This window comes from Scylla paramamosain, chromosome 36 (assembly GCF_035594125.1).
Source record: "Scylla paramamosain isolate STU-SP2022 chromosome 36, ASM3559412v1, whole genome shotgun sequence".
Classification (NCBI taxonomy): domain Eukaryota; kingdom Metazoa; phylum Arthropoda; class Malacostraca; order Decapoda; family Portunidae; genus Scylla; species Scylla paramamosain.
The window spans coordinates 9,931,908-9,946,907 of record NC_087186.1 but is presented as its reverse complement, the minus strand read 5'-3'; the positions used below and the strand labels follow the sequence as shown (position 1 = coordinate 9,946,907).

Sequence of the window (15,000 nt, the reverse complement as noted above, 5' to 3'; positions counted from 1 at the left end):
TGCCTTCCTCCACCACTCCTCTACTTTGTTTGCCAGGTAAGACTGTCCCTTGATGATGCTGTGCTGGTGGTGGTGGTGATGGTGGTGGTGGTATCTCATGAGGGTCCCTAGTGAAATTAAAAAGCTGTATTTGTGGTTGTAACTCTTTTGACAGTATCAGTTATTGTTTTGATTTAATGCAGTTCTTAATCCCCCTACTCCTTTGTGTGCCCTTTGTTAACATTCTGTATGTTAATCTATGTATATACCAGGCTGGCAGTCCACACATGGCCCAGGCAAAGTGTCAGGCACGCATACACACATCATTCACACTTGTAGCACCATTGGTTGTCAATATTCACTGTAAGACACAAGATAAAAAGGGAATAGAGGTCAGTTTTGTATTTTCTGGGCTGTTGGAGTGTTTAAGAGAGAGTACAGAAAATAATTGCCTAAAAAAATGTTGATTATGAAAGAAGAAAAATACATAGGAGTGAAAGATTGAAGCCGTACAGTATGTAGGTTGCAGCTGTTCATGTACAGTAAGTAGTAGTTATTGTAGTCATGTTCTTAGTAGACGCTAGTTTTATGCATCACTTCAGCTAACCTTTGCTTTCTGTTACTGCTGCATTTAAGAGCCAGTCATCTATCCTTGCTTCTGAGATTTGCAGCTTACACCTTATACCATGTGACTTTCAGCACCAAGGAGACATAAAGAGTGTGAAATGTGAGATTGTGTGTTACAGAAGAGAAGGATGATAGTGGAAGATTTAGGAAAAAGCTAGAACACTGCAGGACTGTAGGAGACAATATTCTGGCTTTTAACACCAAGGAGACATAAAGAGAGTGAAATGTGAGATTGTGTTAGAGAAGAGAAAGATAATAGTGGGAAATTTAATAAAGAAAAGACTGTAATTCAATCTGTGTTATTAAGACTTAAAATAATTCTTTTAGACCCTTGATATAAATTTGTAAATCAACAGTAGATAGGCCTAGAAGGAAAAGAGAAGTAGACCATGCCATTATGAGTCAGCATGGCATCATAACTCTAAAAGGAGACCAGAAGTAAAAAGAATAAATATAAGCTGAGGCACGGGCGTAGAAAAGATGACAGGCTGTAAGTGGAGGTTATTACTGGAGCAAGACAAAATGCTTGGGGAATGTGATGTCACTGTCTGCTTGTCACTCCCAGCAACACACCCACACACCACATTACACTATACTACCCATCATACTACACACACACACACACACACACACACACACACACACACACACACACACACACACACACACACACACACACACACACACACACACACACACACACACACACACACACACACACACACACACACACACACACACACACACACACACACACACACACACACACACACAAAGAGCATACAAACAGCATCGTAAAAATTTACCACACCCACACTTAATTTGACTACACTACACATTACTTACTATACATAAACACACACACACACACACACACTCTCAGACAAACAACACCAGAAGGAAATGCTATGTATTTGTATATATATTAATGGATAATCTCTCACTATTTCTTGATTTAGAGAATGATATTAAATACATTGATTCTGGGACAAAATGGTATCAGAAATCAATCCCACATATTTTTACAAAGACTGGAATACCTCTGTCATAATTCCTTTGTCTTAGAATTGATAGATGCAGGAATGAGATAAGATGTTTATGAGACATTCTCCTCCCCACAGTATCTAGGACTAGTATAGATGCAGGAGTGAGCAAAGATACTGATACAATACATGCTTCTCCTCCCACAGTATGATATGGAAAGTGGAGATGAAGAAGGGGAAGCGGGCGTGGGTGAAGACGACAGCACAGAGGAGGACCTACCCCACGTCACTTAAAACTATCCAGACCCAGGTAGCAGATCATCGCTGTTCAGTCCCTCGTCACTGCCCCGAGCTGTCTAAAGTGTAGCTCCCCTCACATAATGTTTCTTTGCTGAGGGGGTTGTTCCTTTGTAGGTTGTGATGGAGCAGTAAGTGAAGTGAACTGAGAGATTGGTGAGTGATGGCCTGCCTTACCATATCAGCGTGACATGTTGAGTGCATTCCAAGCACTTATGTGTGTGTCTGTGTGTTTTCACCTCACTGTGTGATCTTGAGTGGTGAGAGAGACAAAGAGACAGAGATTGACATGCCTGATAGGTCATCCCAGCAGTGTACGAGTATTAAACCAAAGGGTGTCGGAAGTATTAAAGACATGTTTGCCTGTTGACATTTCCTTCTAAGTGAAACAAAAGCTGTACATAATATCATGCAAACAAACTTTCTTACTACATAGATCTGTGCATGGTAGAGTCTCCTTGGTGGCGCTGAAGCTTGTTCTTTCAAGGCCAATTAGAACTAGACGCTGCAATGTAAGAGAGAGACAGTGGGTGAAAGAACTTCCGTTTCTGAGTGGATGAGAGATTGTGATTCTGTCTTGCTGCAGCAGTAGGTAAGTTGGTGCGTAGACAATAACATCAGTGGCTGGGAGTAAAGGGAGGGTTTTAAGAGATTACTGGGTTCACAGGAAGAGTTAAACTGGCAGTTGTAGAGTATAAGGGAAAAAATTGTGTGGAAGGAGGGGAGTTAGAAGCACTGGGATTGTGATGCTGTGTGATGCTAAAGGTAGAATGAACTTTAGAAATGTGATGTCTATTTGTGATGCCTCTTTTTAATAATCTCTCTTTATCAGGCTTTAATCACGAACTTGCACAAAGGCTTATAACTTTTCATAATTCTAAGGTCAGTAGATTTAAATTGTTACTAATGTACCATTGGGGAAAGTCTAACCTAGTATAAGAAATGGGTGGAAAAAAACTGAAAACTGGTGAACTATTTTGATCATATAGGAAAGTGTTAATCTTCACACATCAAAAAATTGAACACGCAGTTTTACATTTTGTTTTCATCACAGACTTAACAGGGTAGAGTTTTCCCAATAGTGCATTTACAGTGTCCTAAAGCAGGTTATCAAAGAGTTTTCTTGAGATTTGCATTTTTTGAAGTTTGAAGAATTGCAGAATGCTTGATGGTGCAAATTTTAAAAGGCATTGATTTTTAATTATAGTTTTTTATAACTGGGTAATTTATGTCTTAAATGTAGTAACTCTATTTTCAGGAATGGTTTAGTAAAGAATTAGTCATTTCATTTATCTATTCTGTTTTGTTTTTTGTAGTATAATTTGTTTGAATTATTTATGTTCAATATTTTATGTGTCAAATGTTGTCTTTCTCTATTTACTCTTGCTTCTTCTGTTACCAAGCTTCGTTTATTATAGAGTTTGTTGACTTTGTTGTGCAGGACTGGGTGTGTTTGGCCTCAGTGAGATTACAGTAACAGAGTATTAGTTTGTGTGTGTGTGTGTGTGTGTGTGTGTGTGTGTGTGTTCTGTATTTTGATCATAAATGCACAAATGATGTAGTGTTTCCTCTTTGCAAGTAAGATTTAAGAGATTTCTAACACACACACACACACACACACACACACACACACACACACACACACACACACACACACACACCGCGTAGTGTAGTGGTTAGCACGCTCGGCTCACAACCAAGAAGGCCCGGGTTCGAATCCCGGGCGCGGCAAGGCAAATGGGCGAGCCTCTTAATGTGTAGCCCCTGTTCACCTAGCAGCAAGTAGGTACAGGATGTAACACGAGGGGTTGTGACCTCGCTGTCCCGGTGTGTAGTGTGTCAGTGGTCTCAGTCCTACCCAAAGATCGGTCACTATGAGCTCTGAGCTCTTTCCGTAGGGGAACGGCTGGCTAGGTACAGCTGGTTGGGTGACCAGCCGACGACCATAGGTGAATCACACACACACACACACACACTTGATAGATAGATACCTAATCCATAGAACCACATTATTAAGTAAAAAAAAAAAAAATACAAATTAAGAATAAAAAACTTTGAATCTGTACAAAAATTAATAAAAACGATCGTCCATTAAAATTATCAACACACACACACACACACACACACACACACACACACACTGGTGCGCGCTATAAGATATAACGAGGATGAGAGTCGAGTCCTGTTTCTGACGTTGGCTTTCGTATTACTACTGTCCTAGACTTGCAAGGAGGGAGGAAAAGGGCAAGTGTCCGCTTTAATTTTTCACAACTCACGGCTGGTATAAGTACATTGCTCTTCGTTGTACTATCAGTTTTTTGGTGCGATTTTCAAATAAATATTTTGGTAAAAGGACATCTTTCTCTACCATTCACGTTGAGGTTAAGAGAAGTTGGTGAAGCGGGTGGTTGAGTTCTTTAGGAGTACTCGTAAGTCTGGCTGCGTCAAGAAGCAGCAGCAGCAGCCGTAGCCAAGGTTGTGTTGTGCGGCGCTGCGTGGGAGTGTTCTGCAGGGGGAGTGCCTGGCATGCTTCCGTTAGTGGGGGAGCTCGTCACCTGGAGGGACGCCGCGGGGTGCGGGGGGGTGGTGGCAGCGGGTGTGGGCGGGCGGGCGGGCTGGGCGTGAGCGACAGTCGAGGGCAGGAGGTGGTCAGTGCGGTGGGGGCCCGGGCTCAGTAAAGACTGGCTGGCTGCCGCGGGCACACGGGTCCCAAGGGTCTGACGGGTCTCCTGCTGCAGCACGCGACGCCGCCCTTCCCGAGGGTCGCCGCACCATGGGGTGGCTCCCAGCCCCCACCCGGCGGCCTCCCCCGCTCCCCTCATCCCTCTCCCTCCTCCTAGGTTTCCTCTTCTTGGTGGCTGTTGTCTTGCCTGGCGTGACAGCAGAGCCCGAACCCAAACCCAAACCCCAGCAGGAAGATTACTACGACTATGGTGAGTACTGGCCCTCGCTCCACGCCTCTACAGCCACGCCACACCCACAGCATCCTACACTCCATCCGTCACCAATACATCGCTCGCACTTCACATATACTCATTTTTCACCCAGATGACTTATGCCACACATTTTGCACTGGTCCATACGCCCCCTTCCTTCCCTAACGCTTCATCTGACGCGCACTGCTTGCAAACCAAGTGTGTCTGCGTCGCATCACAGACACAAGTAACGTCCTTGCCTGTCACTTCGCGGGCTGAGATTCGCGCCGCGCTCAGGGACCCCAACCTCACACGTCACGGCGTCTTGTCTCCACTGCTTCCAAGAGGTTTTAGTGGGCGTTACGGGGGTTTTCAAAGGTGATTTAACAAGAGTTATGTATCATTAGTGGGAAAAAAATATGAAAATCTAACTAAATCTCAGGGTCATTCAAAATCATGAGAGTACAAAGCGTTTCAAGATTTAAGGTTTTCATAGCAGCGAGTATTTAGTGTCTTTTAGCTAGAACATTGGGTGTGGTGAGTGGAGATTTTGGCCTTCCCCATAGATCGAAGTATAAGTTCTAAGCTCTCTCTATAAGGGCTTAACAAGTCTTAGCTTTCCCCATAGGTCACAGTATAAGTTTCAAGATATTTCTAGGATGGTTTAGTTAGTAATTTCTACACGTGACCATATATGTGACTAAACTCGCATAACATTTTCTTAACAATCTATTTTTTTTCTTAGTTTTTAAATCTAATGTAAAAAAAAAATCGTTGGAAATGAATATGAAACCAAATATAAAGGAGGTGGGGAGTTAACACACACACACACACACACACACACACACATTACATCTATTTTTTTGTTCGTATTCATAAACCAGTAAAAATCTCTGGAAATTAATCTGAGCGAGTAAGAAGACAGGAACTAAAACTGTCCTTGCACAACGAACTTGAGTCGCGCCTCGAGGACTTATGTGTGTTGTTCTTGTCCCTCTGTCAACAACCAACACAACCACTTCGAGTCTGGCTCCTGTTGTTTCCCTATGAGAAGTAACACAAACATCAGCATCTCCGTTTTCACTCGTCTAAATATGCCCGGCTCACACGTTGCTAGCGTCTCAACTAGGCTATTGTTCGTGTGTTTGTTTGCTGTTAGAATTAAATCATGTAGGCTTTTATTTGGAATGTCTGGATGAACTTTTACTCCTCTTCCTCTTCTTCCTCCTAATACTACTAATGTTCTTATGTTTCTAGTGATAATGTGATAATTATTCTTTATTACTCAGGGAAAGACACTCATGAGAAACACAATAATCATCTCTGTCATTTAAAAACACGAGCGTTTTTTCATTTTTCTTATTTCTTAGGCCAATACTTTTCTTTCCTCAATCTTTGTATCTTTGGGATGTAAGTAGATAGCTCAGTTTCTTAGTGGCTTTTAAAAATACATACGAGAGATCAGACCGTTTCAAAATTCGAGACTGCGAGCGCCTGGGAAGTGGAAGCAATACTTTTTTTTTCTTCCTCATTCTTTCTGTCCTTGGAATGTACGAGGTTCAGTTTCTTAGTGGCTTGAAAATATGAGAGACAGATCTGATTTCTTGGGGCAATGTTTTTTTTTTCCCCTTCCACTTTATTCTATCTTTGAGTTTCTTTGGTTTTTGAATGTAAAAGACAGGATCACTTCAAAATCCAAGGCTGTTTGCTGTGAGTGCCTTAGAGCAATACTCTTTTCTTCCTCATTCTTTGTATCCTTGCAATGCACATAGGTCAGTTTCTCGGCGTGGTGTCTGCTACTTGAGAGACGTTGACAGGGTGGATGGGTTCGTCTCGCCTTGTCTCTCCTTGTCTCGTCTGGCAGGGGGACAGTGAGACTTTCTGAATGTTTCGAGTACCCAATGTATTTTAAATCTTCCCTCAATCTTTAGCCTGGAATTTGCTGACAGTCTTACAGAAAGCACGATCATTGTGTTAAGATTGAAGAAAAACTAGACACAGGAAATATTCGTATCATATGAGACTTAAGATCGAAGGAAAACTAAAAAGAAAACAAAATATTTTCAGCACACAGGACTTCAGAAGACTGAAGGAAAAATAAACAGAAAGGAAATATTCTTGGCGTAACTTAAGAAGAGCTAAGGACATAGGAAAGAAGTGTGGGATGTATTACTTGACATGTGTGTCCACGAGTGTACCTCAAGGTCTCGAGGGTAAGGGGATGATGTCAGTGTTAGGGCGCGGGGGTGGGCGTGAGTGTAATGGGGCGCAGCAAGGCATGGCAAGGCAAGGCGTGGGAGCTTCATGGGGAGAAAGGAGGAGACTTTATGACTTAATGGACAGGTTTGCCGACACGAGAGAGAGAGAGAGAGAGAGAGAGAGAGAGAGAGAGAGAGAGAGAGAGAAATTACCAAGGTCTCAAGTATCTTTTTACTATTCTAAACTCTTCCATTTTTATTAAGAGAGACGCTTTAAGACTCCTGTTGTGTATTTTTTCCTTAAACGCGTTTACAGAAAATGACAAAAACATATCTTTTTTGACACACCAAATTCTTTCGTTTTTTGTGGAAGACTCATTTCAAGAACTCAACTGTTATCTATTATTTCGCTTTATCTTCGCTTTTGCGTGTATTTCTTTTAAACCTTCAATAGATAACGTGTATTTTCTCGTATTTCCTCACTATAATTGCGCTGAGTCAACGGGGCCGTCTTGCAAGCGTATCTTTGAGTTGTGGCGTGTGAGGGAAGCCAGACAGACGGACCCATATGGCAGGAAGGGCTGAACAATGGCCTTTGAATAGACTGGGAACCTCCATCAGTGGCCGATATCTGGTGTACCTCGTCAACTTTAATCGAATCGAACTCCCTTTCCAATTCAGCGTGTTCCTATCCAATCCCATACAACGGAGCGGGAGGCTCTTGAGTTACTGGTGAAGGAGATAATGGTTAAAAAAATTGACAGGGAGGAGGATGTGCTCGTGAAACTAACGTGGCTTATTGTTATTTTTATTCTTGGTTTTGTTACTTTGATGCTTTTTATGGCCAAGGGTACAGAAATGGATGTTTCTTGTGGCCAAATGTACAAAAATGCGTGTTTTTTATAGCCAAAGGTAGAAAAAATTGAGCTTTCTTGTGGCTAAGGGTACAAAAAAATGAAAAAAAAAGGCTTGCTCAATTTTGCTTCCATCTCGTCAAGAATTAAAAAAATAACATTTCTTTTGGATATTTCTCGTGGCTAAGGGTACAAAAAAAAAAGTCGCGCCCAAAAAGGTATTAATAAGGAGTTTTCGAAAAAAAAAAATGTGTTTAATTTTGATGTCTTAGTAATCTTACTTCGAAACAGTTTAAGTCGAAGGAAGGAGGGAAAAGAACAAAAACAGGTAGAGTTAAACAGTTTACCAGTTAGAGACAGGGAAGAGTGAGGTAATCCTAATTAAAAACAGAAGAAGAAGAAGAAGAAGAAGAAGAAGAAAAAAGCCGTCGTAGAAGGATGAAAAACGCAAAAAAAAAAAAAAAAAGGTTGAGCTCAAGAATTCATCAGCCACTGAAAGAGATGAAAGAGTGACATAATCCTGATTCTCAAAGGCTGAGACTGGTAAAATCACTCCAGTGCATTCCTGTCACCTCATCTTTCAATCGCAGGCTGTTTGGAACAATGGGTTTGCATGACATCTGTTCTTTGCCTCAATCTTTGCCTATTGGATCACTTGGTTCAATAACTTTCCTCTCACTCCGTTCCTATACCTCAAGTCATCCTTCAATATTCATTCCTCCAATTTAATTACGTTGTTTTGAAAGTCGTAAAGTGAACGGGCGATAGAAAGTCGAAATGCGCAAGGTTGTATATATAGTAATTGTTTATTGCTCCTAGAATTGGGAATTTAGAAGAGAATATCGTATGGCAGACTAACAGAATAGATACTGTCCCATTTTCTTCTTTCTTATGTTTTTTTTATTTTATTTTTTTATTTCTGTTTATCTCTATCTCTTTATTTATATACCTATCAACTTACCCATCTGTATATATATATCTTTCTTTCGTTCGTCTGTTCTTTCTTTCTTTCTTTCTTTATACATATTTATATATTTATTTATTTATCTATTTATTTATTTATCTATCTATTTATTTACTTATATCTTTTTAGTGCAGTGCTCAAGCATGATAACTGATCCTGTGCACACCAATAACCCTCGCAAATTGTAGCTAAACTAACTTTTATTATCCTATTAACTGCTAAGCCTTCGCTCCTCAAGCTCAATAAAAAGCGTCTGGTGCAAGTTTACAAGTCTTGATTATAATTTTGAACCATGCCATTGACATCATGAGAGGACGAGTGATTCAAACCTTTTCGTGTCTGTAGTTGTGTCTTCTTCAGTTAGGTTGTCCAGGGTTCTCAAATGAAATGACTGGTGTCGTATTCTCATCCCCAGTCACTTATTGCTCCCTTGAAACATGAAGGACGTAGTAGCATTGTTTTCCTAAAGATTTCAGTGTCTTGTCACTTTCTTCCTTGTGAGGCTCTTGAAAATCCCAGCAACTCCCCCAGATCACGTTAAAAATGTTCATGATTGACGCTGAAGTGTTTGAGAATATCAGCTAAGCCTATGAAAACAGCCCATTAACACTTCTTAGTCAGTCTTTGCTGACAAGCTCCTGAAAACCCCAGTAACGTCCCCAAGATCACGTTAAAAGTAGGAATGATAAGACGCTGAAGTGTACGAGCATACGGGCGTAAGTGTATGAAAATTTGTATCACTTAGTCTATGAGAATGTGTGTGTGTGTGTGTGTGTGGGGCAGCGAGTCACAGCGGGGGTCAACTGTTGTAGCATGTTCGTGTACAAAATGTATGGAAGTTTTGGCAACCCTTCTGTAATTATCCCGTTATCTCGTCTGTCTGGCGGGTGTCTGTCTGTCTGTCTGTCGGTCGGTCTGTCATCTCAGCTGCTGCCTTACATCTGTTGGTCTCAAGTGGATATTATATTCCTACAACTCCCTAACTGCTCTGTAAGTGGCACCGTCAGGCTGCCTCATCCATCCCTGCACGCACACCTTCTAGAATTCATTGCCCAGCTGTCCGAGTGTCTGTCTGTCTGTCTGTCTGTCGTCGGCTGTCAAGATGGCATTAAGAGAAAAACAGCCAAGAAACTTCTCTGTCAGTTTGTCTGTCTGTCGCTAGCTGTCAAGATGGTATTAAAAGAGGAACAGCCAAGAAACTCGTCTGTCTGTCTGTCGCTGGCTGTCAAGACGGCATTAAGACAGGAATAGCCAAGAAACTCACTATTAAACAGCGAAACTTGTACTATTGAACATTTTAAGCAGCGAAGCTTGTAAACAGGGACTCTGAAACTTTGGTCCGTGAAACTTTTGTGCATAATGAAACTTTTTAGCAGCGCAACTCTCGTGCATGTAAACACTGAAACCTTTGAGGCGTGAAACTTCTACACGAACACTTAAGTCGGGACGCTCTTGAGGCGAGAATTAGCATGATACTCTTGTAAACACGTTGATTGGTTGGCCTCGGGGACACGTGCGCGGCGGGGAGTCAGCGGGAATGCGTGAGCCTCGCTTTGATAAGGTCAACTCGCCCGCCGCTCGCCCTCGCGCCCTCCCTCCCACAGGACCCAAGATGATACTGAAACACTGCGCCGCACCTCCACTACTTTCAAAAGCCCCCAGTTAATGCGGGTTTTTGAGAATGTTTTTTACGGTTCTAGTAACAGATTAACAACTTTTCTACATTTTAAATAGAAGAACCACTCTTGAGAACCAGGTTAGTCATCTCTGTGGCCTTTGAGAACAGTCGTGGTTAGAGAGCAAAGCGCTTCTGAATACTGGACCCAGGCACACGCTTGGGGAACGCCGCGATCGTGCTCAAACGACCCAGGAACTTGATACGGTGCGTTACTGGGGTAAAGGAACCGACGAGAGAAGACGCACTTGTTTGCATGACCCGGAAAAACGGTTTGAGGAGTTGCTGGGGTAAAGGAACGGAATTGAGGCGTAGTTATTGAGCTCAAATGAGAACACGATGACTCACTGTGGCAGAAGAGAAAGTTATAAGTGGGTTGTTGAAGTTAATGAATCTCAGACGCGACGTTCGTTGGGTACTAATACTCTCAAACACTAAAGACACAATCCTACTCTCGAATGAATACAATCCCATAGGCTACTCGAGAATATTCCTGACTAGAGGCAGAAAAGGAGCGAATAACACACAAAACACCATCCCAGTTTCGCATCAACACCCTGAAACACTAAAACAGTCTCAAATTAACACTCCCCCAATAGGCTACTCTAGAATATTCCCGACTAGAGGAAGAAAAGGAATGAATAACAGACAAAACACCATCCTAGTTTCGCATCAACACCCTGAAACACTAAAATCTTCTATATCAGTCTCAAATTAACACTCCCCCAATAGGCTACTCTAGAATATTCCCGACGAGAGGCAGAAAAGGAACTAATAACACACAAAACACCATCCTAATTTCGCATCAACACCCTGAAACACTAGAATTTTCTATCTCAGTCTCAAATTAACACTCCCCCAATAGGCTGCGCTAGAATATTCTCGACTAGAGGCAGAAAATAAACGAATAACACACAGGCACAGGGTTTTATATTTACACGAAGCGTCTGGTGACCCCAAGAGAGCCAGCAGTGACTTACAGTGGCTCCTTGTGCTGCCCCGCCCCCTCACCCACACCCCGCACCCTCCTCCGCCCATCCCCGCCCATCCCCGCCCACTCCCTCCACAAGGACTAGAGTCACGTGTATCGGCGTGGGCGTGTGAGCCTTCTGGTGTTGGGGCATTATGGTGTTAAGCCAAGCTAGGGAGGGAGTCACGGGCGGGATAAGAAGAGAGAGAGAGAGAGAGAGAGAGAGAGAGAGAGAGAGAGAGAGAGAGAGAGAGAGAGAGAGAGAGAGAGAGAGAGAGAGAGAGAGATGTGATGAAGGAAAACAAATATATGATTCAAGAAAGAGAGAAAAAAACAAGACGAAAGAATGCAAAACAAAACGGAGAAGGAGGAGGAGGAGAAGAAGGAATAGGAGCAATGTATTTCCAAGAACGAGAGAGAGAGAGAGAGAGAGAGAGAGAGAGAGAGAGAGAGAGAGAGAGAGAGAGAGAGAGAGAGAGAGAGAGAGAGAGAGAGAGAGAATAGAATAAAAAGCAGAACAAGATATGATGAAGGAAGACAAAAATAACGCAAGAAAGAGATAGTAAACGAAGATTAAAAGAAACAAGAGAAGGAGGAGGAGGAGTTTTCAAGAGAGAGAGAGAGAGAGAGAGAGACGTGGCAGTGGTGGGTGTGGCAGGCGACGCGGCACTCTCTCTCTCTCTCTCTCTCTCTCTCTCTCTCTCTCTCTCTCTCTTTTATGACCTCTACTGGGGGTCACCGCTGCCGTGGCCTCCAGAGAGTGTTTGTTTGGATGCCACAAGGATCCTCGCCTTACCCAGACTCAACGCAGCCTCTTGTCCAACTGAGGATTGTGCTTTGACGTGTTTTCAAGCATTTCTTCGTCTTGTCTCTACTTTTAACACGCTCTAATTGATCCTTCAGGGATTTTCAAGTGTTTTCGTGGTTGTAGTGATAGTGTAGGTGTCCAGTGGATGTTGTTGGGTTTTTAAGGGTGTTTTCGTGGTTCTGGTCATAGTGTTTAATGGATGTTGATAGGATTTTATGGGTCTGGTGGATGTTATTGGGGGTTTTTAAGGGTGTTTTCGTGGTACTGGTGATAGTGTAGGTGTTCAATGGATATTGATGGGGTTTTCAAGGGTGTTTTCGTGGTTTGATGACAGTTTATGGATCTGGTGGATGTTATTGGGGTTTTCAAGGGTTTTTTTTTTGGGGGGGGAGGGTTCTAGTGACAGTTTTCATATTTCGACATATTGTAGCAGTTTGCAGTGTAAGTTATTGGGATTTTCAAAGGTGTTTTCATAATTCTAGCAGTGAATGACTGCATGATCTTCGTGAAGCACTTGATGTATAATTATATAAGACATGCACGCAGACTGCATGCATGTTACGAAAATAAAAGAAATAATAATAAACAAATCATAATAAACTAGACACCCTTTTATCTATCTAGCGTGAAGGCAGCAGTTGCTATGTATATATTACTTGAAACTTACTTGAGGCACTTGATATAATTATGCATTCATGAGAGAGACACTCAGACTGCATACACCAAGGAGAAAAAAAAAAAGCCAATGAAAGCACTGCCTTGCGGCTTATCAGCTCTTGTCCTTCAAAGAAACCAAGACATTTCACGCCCTCTGCGCCTCGCTCTCTCCCTGGCCTCCCTTGCTGCTGCTGCTCCCGCCCTCAGGGTCACGTGTTGAGGATGGGCGAGGCTGGGAGAGGCAGGGATAGGATGAGTGAGGCAGGGAAAGATCGAGTGAGGCTGAGAGACGATGAGTGAAGCTTGGACGAGGCAAGGAGAAATATAGAGAGGCAGAGATGAGGCTGAGAGAGGTTGAAAAAGGACTGACAGACGCTGGGAGAGGGATGATAAGCCAAGGATCAAATAGGATAAGACTGGGTGAGGTTGGGAGAGACTGGACGAGACTGGGTGAGGCAGGGAGAGACATAATAAGGCAGGGTGAGATTGGGTGAGGATGAGAGACTGGGGAGAGGCAAGGAGTAAGGCAGGACGAGATTGGGTAAGGCTGGCTTGCTCTCCTTGTCATTCTCCCGCTGCGGTGTTGCTTTGTCGCGCGAGCAAATAGTTGGGTGTGTTGAGGGCCATTTCATCCCTTACCGCCTCGCCAGGACGCCCTCGCTGGGTCTTCTGGGATCAAATTGCTCGTAATGGAGGAGCAGGAGTGGCTGGGCAGCGAGACAAACACACTCTCGTAGATGAGAAATTATAGTCATTATTTCATCTGGTCTTACTTTCTTCACACACACACACACACACACACACACACACACACACACATACTGACACACTCTCTCTCTCTCTCTCTCTCTCTCTCTCTCTCTCTCTCTCTCTCTCTCTCTCTCTCTCTTGGAAGCTATACTCCTTCTTCTTCTCTTTTGTTTATATATTTTTTATCTTATTTTTCTTTCGTCCTTGAGTAATTTACTTGTCCTCCTTCATCACCTCTCTCTCTCTCTCTCTCTCTCTCTCTCTCTCTCTCTCTCTCTCTCTCTCTCTCTCTCTCTCTCTCTCTCTCTCTCTCTACAAAGGAGACATTCCTGTTTATACACATAGGGTCGTAACCTTTACATTTACTTAAACACAAACAAGATGCATCAGCTTCTCTTCTTCCCAGCGACATCTTAGGCTCGTATCTCCTTCAAATAAATTGTCTTTTTCTTGCCGCCTTATTCCTCCACTTCGTATTTTTCATTTTCTTCTTCTTCCCAACAACATCTTAGGTTCGCATCTTCTGAAATGAGCTCTTTTTCTTTCCTTTTTTATTCCTCCAGTTTGTATTTTTCATTTTCTTCCTCCCACAACCATCTTAGACTCGTATCTCCTAGAATAACTTCTCTTTCCCCCTCCCTTACTTTTTTTGTCCTTTAATTCGTTAAAGAAGTTATATATTCCATAGGGGGATGTAGAGAAAATTAATTGACTCTTCTTCTTCTACCAATAAATACTCAATTTCTTTCACCCTTTAATTCCAAACAAAAGTTATATTTTCGTTAGGAGACCTAGCGAAGATTCATTAAGTTCTCTTTCCCCCCATGATCGTCTCAAGTTCGTCTCTCTTCAAATAGATCGTCTTTTTATTCTTGTATTTCTTTCCAGAGTTTGTATATTTAATCGTGAAACGTAAAGAATATTCATGAAGCCTTTCTTCTTCACAGCATCTTTTTTAGCTCGTATTTTCGTAAATTAATTCTTTGTTTCATTTTTTATCTTCATATTTCCTTCGTGGAGTAACATTTTTAATTTCTTTCAGCCGCACGAGTGTTACAATTAACTTTTCTTTCAAGCATTATCATTCCAAGTTCATATAAACGAGAATAAATCCTGCTTTTTATTTTTACTTTCATATATTTTTTCATAGTTTCCAATCCCTTGCATTCTGACGAGTTTACTCATTCTTGTGTAGCTTAACTAGAAGACGTGTGCATATCATCGTCTTTCTCTCCAAATTTCGCGAATACATCCTGTTCTTCACTTTCATACTCGTATATCCTTCCTACTCATTTTTGCGTAGCTTAAGTATGAGACATGTGC

General features: G+C 42.3%; 2 protein-coding genes across 5 annotated transcripts in view; both read left to right on the top strand.

The window, feature by feature from the left end:
* LOC135090960 (signal peptide peptidase-like 2B) overlaps positions 1-4,238 on the top strand; it is a 14,387-nt gene extending 10,149 nt beyond the window's left edge. The window contains exons 12-13 of one of the 4 annotated variants that reach the window (XM_063988199.1): positions 1-36; positions 1,797-4,238. The exon at positions 1-36 is cut by the window's left edge and continues 21 nt beyond it. Coding sequence is in view for 2 of the 4 variants with exons in the window: in XM_063988196.1 (XP_063844266.1) it covers positions 1,797-1,883 (87 nt within the window). In the remaining 2 variants the exon portion in view is untranslated. The remainder of the gene's footprint in view (positions 37-1,796) is intronic. The other 3 variants (XM_063988197.1, XM_063988196.1, XM_063988198.1) reach the window with 3 other exon arrangements.
* A 280-nt stretch (positions 4,239-4,518) lies between these two features.
* The window catches only part of LOC135090961 (collagen alpha-1(I) chain-like), a 25,293-nt gene continuing 14,811 nt past the window's right edge, over positions 4,519-15,000 (top strand). Inside the window, exon 1 of the mRNA XM_063988200.1 lies at positions 4,519-4,819. Coding sequence (XP_063844270.1) covers positions 4,660-4,819 — 160 coding nt within the window. The 5' untranslated portion in view covers positions 4,519-4,659. The remainder of the gene's footprint in view (positions 4,820-15,000) is intronic.